The sequence below is a fragment of the Ananas comosus genome, unplaced genomic scaffold, assembly GCF_001540865.1.
Source record: "Ananas comosus cultivar F153 unplaced genomic scaffold, ASM154086v1, whole genome shotgun sequence".
NCBI classification, from domain to species: Eukaryota; Viridiplantae; Streptophyta; class Magnoliopsida; order Poales; family Bromeliaceae; genus Ananas; species Ananas comosus.
The window spans coordinates 28,970-39,422 of record NW_017890692.1 but is presented as its reverse complement, the minus strand read 5'-3'; the positions used below and the strand labels follow the sequence as shown (position 1 = coordinate 39,422).

At 35.7% G+C, this 10,453-nt stretch overlaps 1 protein-coding gene across 2 annotated transcripts; it reads left to right on the top strand.

Annotated features, from left to right (window-relative positions):
• The first annotated feature begins 3,862 nt into the window (after positions 1-3,862).
• LOC109704105 (transcription factor-like protein DPB) lies at positions 3,863-9,554 on the top strand. Of its 2 annotated transcripts, XM_020224837.1 has the most exons (7): positions 3,864-4,163; positions 4,457-4,519; positions 4,617-4,763; positions 4,928-4,996; positions 5,603-5,701; positions 7,723-7,793; positions 8,989-9,554. In XM_020224837.1, the coding sequence occupies exons 1-7, from the start codon at positions 4,086-4,088 to the stop codon at positions 9,224-9,226; spliced, it is 765 nt and encodes a 254-aa protein (XP_020080426.1). In that variant the 5' UTR covers positions 3,864-4,085; the 3' UTR covers positions 9,227-9,554. The 2 variants fall into 2 exon arrangements, with proteins under 2 accessions (XP_020080427.1, XP_020080426.1); XM_020224838.1 differs by lacking the exon at positions 5,603-5,701 and having other exon boundaries at positions 3,863-4,163.
• Positions 9,555-10,453: the final 899 nt, after the last annotated feature.

Here is a 10,453-nt window from a genome sequence, read left to right as displayed (position 1 = left end):
TATATATATATATATATATATATATAGACTGGTATACTATCGGCAGCACGGAGGCCTCTGTGCTACTAAGTTGTTTTCAATGATGTGGCTTCCAAATCGACGATCGGCTCTGTTAAGCTTGATGGACCAAGTTGTTCTCTCTCTCTCTCTCTCTCTCTCTCTCTCTCTCTCTCTCTCTCTCTCTCTCTATATATATATATAAGGGCTGCCGTGCTCTCAGGAGCACGGAGGCCTCCGTACTCCTGAGCCGTTTTCGATGATAGAATTTTCGAATTGACGATCGACTCCGTTAGACTTGATCTAGGGTATATGAAGTTTCTAAAAAATAATTTTTGCAATTTTTTGATATTATTTACCTAGTGATAGAAAGGATTCAAAATCAATAATTTTTAATGGTTGATATCTGCCGTTTTCAAGTTTAACGGTGTAGAAGTATTAAAATCAGATGAAATTTTGATACAAAATTCTTTATACTATCTACAACAAGATCAATATTTCTGATCGAAAATTTGAATGCTATATCACCACTTTTATAGGATTTTTATTTTCAGCCGTTAAAAATTATTGATTTTGAATCCTTTCGATTGCTAGGTAAATGATATCAAAAAATCGCAAAAAATATTTTCTAGAAACTTCAAATACGTTAGATCAAGTCTGACGGAGCCGATCGTCGATTCGAAAATTTCATCATCGAAAACGGCTTAGGAACACGGACGCCTCTATGCTCCTAATAGCACACAAGACCGACTCTATATAGAGTAGGTCTTGTGTGCTATTAGGAGCACGGAGGGCTCTGTGCTCCTAAGGCGTTTTTTTTTTTACAGAGCTTTCGAATCGCGAGTAGACTCATCTAATTGATCTTAGGTATTTGAAGTACCTAGAAAATAAATTTTATGATTTTTCGATATCATTTCCCTAGTGAATGAAGGGGCTCAAAATCAACGGCTGCAAATAAAAATCATACAAAATGTAATAATATGACATTAAAATTTTAAATTAAAGATATTGATCTTGTTTTATATAGTATAAAGAATTTTCTATCAAAATTTCACGTGATTTGGATATTTCTATACCGTTAAACTTGCAAACGGCTCACTACGGCCATTGAAATTTATTGATTTTGAACCTATTTGATCACTAGGCAAATGATATCGAAAAATAATAAAATTTATTTTCTAGGTACTCCAAATACTCTAGATCAAGTTTAATGAAGCCGATCGACGATTCGAAAGTAGCAACATCGAAAACAAGCTGGAAGCACGGAAGGCTCCGTGCTTCCGATAGCATAGTAGCCTCACTCTATATATATATATAGAGTGCGGCTCTATATATATATATAGAGTGCGGCTAGGATGCTTATGGAAGCACGAAGGGCTTCGTGCTTCCACTTTGTTTTCGATGTTCGGACTTTCGAATCGACGATCAGCTTCGTTAGACTTGATCTAGAGTATTTGAAGTATCTAGAAAATAAATTTTGCGATTTTTCGATATCATTTCCCTAGTGATCGAAGTGGCTCAAAATCAACGGCTGAAAATAAAAATCTTACAAAATATGATGATATGACATTAAAATTTTAGATCAAAGTTATTGATCTTGTTTTATATGGTATAAAGAATTTTCTATCAAAATTTTATATAATTTGGATATTTTTACACCGTTAAACTTGCAACCGGCTCATCACGACCATTAAAATTATGAATTTTGAGCCCCTTCGATCGCTAGGCAAATGATATTGAAAAATCACGAAATTTATTTTCTAAATATTTCAAATTCTCTAGATCAAGTTTAATGGAGCTGTTCGTCGATTCGAAAGTCCCAACATCGAAAACGACTTGAAAACACGGAGGGTTCCGTGCTTCCAGAAGCATACCAGCCTCACTATATATATATATATATATATGTATATATATATATGTATATACATAATTATATATATATATATATAATTTATTTATTTATTATATACGCGCCTTTCCTAAAATCCTAATCGTCGTTCGGTCGCGCTATAAGCAAAACGCCTATCCCACCAAAACGAAAGAAGTCTAACACATGACTCCCGCTCCTTTAACTCATTAAGGGTTTCTATCTTTTCTTTACCTTACCCCTCTCTCTCTCTCTCCCCTCCTCTCGGAGAAGGGGATATGGCCATAAAGGTAGGAGGAGGAGGAGGAGGCCCTGGCGCCCATCTCGTGGGCCGCGGCGGAGGCGCTTTCCGGCGCATCGAGCATCACGGGGGAGGGGTTCGCCTCGAGCGGAGCGAGCGCGGCGCGGGGGCGGCGTGGCTGGGGGCGGGGGGGACGGGACGGGACGAGGGACCGTGACGCGAGCGAGAAATCTTCGTGAGGTCAACGACTCGACATCTGGCGATGACGCGCCCTGTCGCGGCGCGTTAGGTTCGTCCTAATTGCTTTTTTCACCCTCTAAGTTGGCGTTGTTGATTGTGTTCAAGTGCGGTGGTAATTGGGTTAGGTAAGGTTTTTTTTAATTTTTTTTTTCTGGAGTGTGCGGTGTTGTTTATGGTGCTTTATTTGCTATGTGTAGTGATTGCTGTTAATGATGGAATGCTGGGTTTTTATTGTATAATTGGTTGAAGGTTTGCATGCTGTATAATCTTTATTTTAGGATCGCAAGTATAGAGATTTCGCTAGGTTTGATTGTAGGTGTCTTAAGTATGAAAAAAAAGTGATTTTTGTCCTTGAAATTATTTATTGGGTTTGCATAATATGTTGGGCTTGATGTTGTAGTAATGAAGAGGGATGTGGTGTGAAGTATGAGCTAATAGCTCTATTTTGTGGGCAGATTATGGGCCCTTATTATAATTTCGTTCAGATGTTTCTATGCTAGAAGTCCAAGCAGAAAAAAATTGGTGGGAAAAGAAGGCAATACAAGTAGCAAGGGGGATTTTAGATGCTAAAGTTTTGTTGCAATGATTTGTTGAATGGTAATGAATTGGTTTTGGTCAATATGATATGATTTTGGTGAGTATGATTGGGTGTGTTGATTAGTGAGTGTTGATATTGTATTTTTATCTATCGATTTGAGGTACGAAATCGTTGATTGCATTTTTGTGTGGATGATTTGTTGCCATTATATCTCTTTGGCCCCTTGGACAAGTTCATTTCTTACTATTTACTGTCTTTTTTCCTCCGTGAAAGGGAGTTGTAGTCGTTTGCCGTTTTAGTTATGTTGCTCTTTGTCGCGTGATGAAGCAGGAATAGGTAATACATCAAGTCTACATATGATTTTCCTTTTCATGTTCTGATAATTAATGGTTGTTTTTGAGGATAAGGGACGAGAAATGCTAGTGTAGATGTTGCTCTTTCACTGTAGTGTAAATTGTGAATGAATTTCTAGGTTGCAATGAGCAACTTTGGCAGTTTTTTCTTGGATCTCTCTTTGACTGGATTTGTATTGCTCGTTCTTGGTGAGTTTGATCAATTAATAATTCACTTGCCACTAGTGTTTCGAGAAGGTTAAGTTATTTTATGCCTTATGTGAAGGAAAGAGAGACCTACTTTTTGACTTTATAACAAAATAATGCTTTTCCAGGTGCTGCCAAAATCCTATTTTGATTTATATCTACTTTTTAGGAAAGGTCCCACTGATGACATGGTTTTTTGGTTTATTATTTACTGACTGTAACACTGGGCTTGTTGGAGATGTGAGGGTAACAGAAGAATGCTATATACATTTTGGTTATTGTAAGCTTTTTTGCCATGATATGTTATAGTAATGTGCTGTATTCGTGGTAAGAAGAAATAACGCGGAGCTAGTGACGCCCCCCCCCGTCCCCCCCCCCCAGGGATAAAAGTGGTAGAGGGCTCCGCAGTTGTATGAAAGGTAAATAGAAAATTCTTCTTCGTATGCTGGTTTGTTGCATGGTGTTCTCTTTCTTGTCTTAGGAGATGTTTATTATGGCAATCCGAGTTGATGTTACATATCTTCTCACTAATTTGATATTGCTACTAGCAAAACTTTCTGCCATGGGATAGCTTTATGTACTGAAGATATGGGGTATCAGTATACGGTTACTTTACCTTCTATTTGCATTGCATTTTAGAAATTAATAATATTTGCTTCTGCAATGTGCATGTTTTGTCTTTTCTGTTCACGCTCAGTTTGTGAGAAAGTGGAAAGCAAGGGGAGAACTACTTACAATGAGGTCAGCTTTTCTCTTCTCAATCTGTTCATTGGTTATTTAAGTTTAGTGTTTTCTTATTTTGGCATCTATTTCTGTGTGAAGCTTGATAACTACCTGTTCCACATTGCTAGTTTCTATTAGTAGTAATCAAGTATTATGAGCTTTCTTCATTTTTCGCATGTTATTTCTGTCATATTCCTTCTGTTAAGTCAAATGTTATTTCTTGCTTTAAACACTCCTGTTGTGCTTATGGTTGCCACTCTAGTTCATTGCATTTGAGCTTTCGTGTCTAAATTTCTTAAAAATTTTGTCAGGTTGCAGATGAACTTGTAGCTGAGTTTGCAGATCCCAATGGTAAATTGGCATCCCCAGACCAGGTATTCTATTCCAGTACAAATAGATGATCATCCCTTGTTTTTACTGTAATTGATTTCATTTGGTGAGCATGATTTCATGGATATCTTAAAAATGCAGCAACAGTACGATGAGAAGAACATACGTCGGAGGGTGTATGATGCCCTCAATGTTCTCATGGCTATGGATATTATCTCGAAAGATAAGAAAGAAATACAGTGGAAGGGGTTACCTCGAACTAGTCTAAATGATATTGAAGAATTAAAGGTTTTCAGTATTATACTTTTTAGTATGTGAAATGCTTGTATCTAGCGAGAATTATTTATGCTAGAAGCCTAGACTTTATTAAGTGATTTTTTTGTTTGATATATGAAAATGCAACAAGTGTTATTGGAATTAATTCTAATCTTCTGTAGTCATAATTATCACAGGCAGAACGCATGGCACTGAAAAACAGGATTGAGAAGAAAACTGCATATTTGCAAGAATTACAAGACCAAGTAAGATTGCACTATTGTTCTTAGTCATGATGAAAGTAACTTACTCTGACATATATTGTTTTCCAAATTTATTATGTTGTCATTCTAGTGTTGTCTGCATCTTTTGTATCGCTCAAGTCATTGCCTGGTAGTATGAAACACTGATATCATGGCATGCCTAAGCTTTGCTGATTATGTTTTGCTTTTGTAGGCCAGAGAACATAAAGAATAATGATGAAGCTTATACATTTTTAAGTATCTCACTGATTGTTCAAACTCTTCCTATAGTCACTAATCAAGGAAAGTTGCACCTATTTGACTTGTCATTTATGATCACAGTATGATATTTATTTCAATATATTGACCTTGGAAGTAGTGGAGAATGCGCTCTTAAATAGTATTATTAAATGTGCTTATATCATCTGCCATCTTTGACAACTTTATTCTACAATTAAGTTCAGTGAGTTTACTAATGCAACAAGCACATATTGTGTTATAAGAGGAACAACAAGTCTAGACTGGCATTAATTATGTAATATCTTACTATCTTGGCTGTGGTCAACAAGAAACTGATTGCTTGGATGACCAGTAAGCTCACTTTTTTTTTAATTTTTCCCCTTCGTTTAGTTCATAGGACTGCAAAACTTGGTACAGCGAAATGAACATTTATATGGATCAGGAAATATTCCTTCTGGTGGTGTCGCTTTACCTTTCATCTTAGTTCAGGTACTGTAACTGTTGTTTATAAACCAAATTCTGTATATTACTTGTGTATTTTGGTCAATTTAACTTTAGGACCTAATTAGTATCTGAGCTGTGTGCAATGAAACAGTTTTATATCTGTGTGACAGAATTATAATTTCAACATGCTTGTACCTATGATATGCATATGAAGTAGGCTGAAAGCAAGATTAGGCAGGGGTTGACCTTTAGTTTACTAAATTGTTCTGTAACTTCTATATATAGCAATATGCAATCTGTTCTTTACTTCTGGGTCTTATTATCTAGTTTTGAGAATATGTTGTTCTTGATTTGAAGGGATTCGGGGCAAAAACCTTGAATTATCAGAAAGATAGTGAGAAGAGAATGGATTTAGAACTTCTTTATCAACTTTCTTTTACACTTATCTTTGTTTGCATTTAAACCTTTGTTGAAATAATCCAATGCCTCAGTGATTGTCAATCGAGGAAAGTTTTTTTTTTTTTGCCATGTATTGATTTTGGTTGTGCCGTATTGATTGATATTATTGTTGTTTCTGTTGGTACTAATAATCGCTTTGACATGAGTATCAGATAGGTCATCCTTTCTTTATTTTTTTTAGGCTTAAACTATTTACAATTTTAGTATCACACCAAGCTTGGATTGCTTGCCACCTAGATGTGATTTAAATTGCTACAATCCGTGCTTTGACTTTTATTTTCTAATTTGGGTCTTTCCGTCGTGAAAATGCAAATTCAAACTTTTCTCATGGTTATGTTGAAGCATTGCTTATCTCCTTGTTTGTTCCTTATGACAATTGAGCCTGAATGAATATTGATGAATAAAACCTATCTGATCTTCTTCTAAGCTTAATTCTGAGCTTATTATAATTCTCTCTTCTTTTTTTTTTTCTTTTTTTTTTTCTTTTTTTTTTTTAACCAAGTGTGAACATAATTTTTTTAGACTTCTAAACTAAAAATATTTGTCCTCTGTACTTAATCATTGTTGTTATACCTTCCTTTTAGTTGATTGCTGCTATATAATAAATTGCCAGTTGTGCTTTTGCATGTAAAAATGAACATTATATATGTATCACTTATTTCCTGCTGATGAATGATTGTGTAAAATGTATGTTCAAGCGAGCATGTGACTTTCTTTTTTTGATCTTTCGGGAATGATTAAGGATTTTCGAGAACAATGTTTGGACAAAATGTGAGAACCCATCGTTTTTCAATATTTAATGCAGGTGAAGTATCATATCTAACCTAACAAGGGGATATCATTGAAATTTTCCCTTAATCGAGTACATCACACTAGCCTCTATGTAGTCTTCTCTCACACTGATATTGCCATGATCTTATGCGCGTCTTAAAAATGTTGCTTTTTCCAGAAAAGAACCTGTGGATCATATGATAGGTGTTTTCTATGAGGTCCAGGAGAAAGAAGGCAATAGCTCTGCAAATTATTCAATTTCAGTAGTGTTCAAGAAAGTACTAGTAATTAGATGAGAGTTCTTGTTGGTTGAGTTCTTGCTACTACATATGGGCTAGGGCCTAGGCTTGTTTCCGCTGATACCATCACAATATGAGTTGAAGAAAAAAAAAAGCGCAAGTGTGACCAAATGAGACCTTATCTATGAGTTCTTTTCTGAAAACTGGAATATTTTACATTCCACCACCTTAGTAGGAGAAAGAATCTTGACTATGAGAACCCTCACCCCAATGCTGCATGCTAAATGATTAGTGAATTTTCGTAAGTGAATTCGCTCAAGACTAATTTGACTTAAAAAGGTAAATTTATTAAGTATGACCAGTAAATAGCTTCTTTTCCACTACCTGCTATTTAGATTTTATATAGATAGGATATGGTATTACCAATTACTTAAATATCATTTGTCCTAGAAGCTATTTGGCTGTAACATACATGAATTTCTTTTTATTAATATATGGAAATATGCAACTACTGATGTTAGAATTTTTCTCATCTTTCTCTTGTATAAGGCATTTGGCTAATACTGATGTCATTCTCTATGGTATGTGTTAAAAAAGACTCGCCCACATGCTACTGTGGAAGTTGAAATTTCAGAAGATATGCAGCTGGTGCATTTCGACTTCAACAGGTGATGTAGATGATGCGTCTTGGCACACTCTGTTATGTCGTGACTCATGCTTTGATGCCCACGAATCATCTCATTTTCTATTTCTATTCATCCTGATATCATATGATCAATATTTTCTTTGGTTTCTACCGTCGAGAAGGCTTTGGGTACTCAATTAATATTTATTAATAAGGATTTAAGTGCCCATCGGGCAAGCCTTATCTATCATGCTGTATCATGCCAACAAGATATCGTCACGATACAGTCCCCGGGCTGATAGCATAACTCAAAACCCTCTTTCTTTAAATTAGTAAGTAATTTTCTCAATAAAGTTCAAAAGATTTGACAATGACACATGCTAAGTAATTAGAATATTTTGTTGCTGAAGAAAATAAATATTTTATGTCATTATGTGTCCGCACGTATGTAATTTTTGTGACTGGCACGCATTGGCACGGCCCGCACGCATGATGTTGTGCTGTACCGGCAAGTTTTCGGCACAACCCTGTGCAACAGTGCTTAAGTCCTTGTTTGTTAAATCTGTCTTCGATGGTTGTTTCATGAATAAGAGGCTTATTTTTCCCCCCCTTTTTTATTCCCATCTCTTCTGCCTCTTGGGGAATTAAGAGTCTTGATTCTTGGGGTCATTTAACTTGAATTCTTGCTGCTGTACAGAGCTATACCTAACAGATGGAGCTATTCGTCAACCTGCAGACAAATAATTACTTGCATAGATATAGGAAATTTGGATATTAAATAATATAAAATAACTCGAGAATCTTTTATCTGCACATATGTATAATTAGTGCAGGGATATGCAAACCAAGATCACTACCAGGGATAACCATGTCTCACAGTATCGCCGTAAAATTTTGTGGATGGCCTAGCTAAGTGACCTACATTATCACTTTTGAGACACTTTTTATTATGTTACTCATTTGTCCTACATCAGCTATTGTAGTTTCCTATTTCTCTTCGGCGTCAATACTGTTGTCCTGTGATCTGCATGGTCTTTACGGTCTTTACAAGCAGAACATATAATAAACTCAGGAACATGCTAAACTTGTACTAGCTATCTTCCTTTAACTTTAAAAGAGACATTAATGTAATGATTGAACCTGAGCTTTCTATGATCGAAATATTGTAGATTATTAAAACACAAACACCGCTTAGGTTCCTTTGTATGCATATCTTCTGATGTCTGTTTCCATAACAGCACTCCATTCGAGTTGCACGATGACTCTTATGTGCTCAAAGCCATGAGGTTCTGCGAAAGGGGCCAAAAGGAGGGCTCCTGTGAGCCGAGTTCCAACGGAGGCGAATGCTCCAGCACACCAAATACACATCAGCATCACATGCCGCAACCCACAGGGCCGGATACAATGGCCAAGCCGCCGATTAATTCTCCTCCTATTCCTGGAATACTCAAAGGGCGGGTGAAGCATGAACATTAGCCTCTGATTCTTAGGTTTTTTTTCTTTTTTCCCTTTTTGGTTGTTTGTTCTGGTCTTTCTCTAACCTCTCCTTTGTTATTTTACTGTAAAGAGCATGTAATTAGTTGATTAGTTGGGGAAAACAAGCTGAGGGGCTTGAACTCTTCTAGCTTTGTAGCTAGTCTGAAGAATATAGGGCACATTTTGACCTATCATGCCCCCTGAAAGTAATTTCAAGTGTGTTAATCCGGTGATTCGCCGGTCTGGGAAATTGATATTGCTGTAATTTAATTGTGTATTATTTTTTTTCTTCATGATATATAAGTTGCAGTTAAGAGTTTCAATTAAATATCGTGCATCGGAATTTATGTTACTTTGTGCCTGGACATTTAGAATTCAAGGTATATATGCATATAATTGTGTTGATTGAGCTCCGGTAGAGCCTATATCGAAAATTTAACTTGGAACTGTATTCTGTGCTGTTGATTATGTTTGCAGCAGTAGTCAAATGAAAGCTTGCATGGGGCTCAGAGCTGAATTCAGCTTCAGATCTCAGGCTATAAATTTTATGATTTTTTTTTTACTGTGCATTCAAACATGACCTGAAAGTTATACATCATTTCTTTATTTTCTGGTTTTTTTCTCATGAAATGAGGAGGGAATGAATCTACAGGAGAAGGATAGTGGAGGCAAATGAAAAGGGGAGGGGGTCAAGGTATAAACTACACCTTGTGTTTTATACTAAAAAATTGTAAGCAATAATAGAAGCAAATAATACAAAATAAAATAAGGTTCCCCTCTTTTTTTTTTTTTAATAATTGAATTTTACATTTGCTTGGTTCTTGTCTTGAAATACTAGGATTATATCATTCCTTGATGGGGTAGGGTAGGGTGTTACGGGCCTTGGAGCCTAAAAAGAAAAAAAAAAAAAAAAAAAAAAGGAAAGGAAAACTCTATACTAAATGACCGACATAATTATAATATCGCTACGAAAATAAGAGATTCAGATCCTCATAATTTTGTCAAACTCATTCAAATTAGGGGTGGTCGTTTGGATTAATGAAGCTGCGATTAGATCACAAAATCAAGTTTATTAAAAATAAAAATATTAATTCTGTCATCAATCATAAAGAAACCAAAAAGATCTGATTTATAGCATCTTGTAGTACATATATTCTGCATTAATACACTGTAGCATGTTTTCTTTTATGCTTCAAAACTATGGTGCCTTTACTAATAGATATCAAC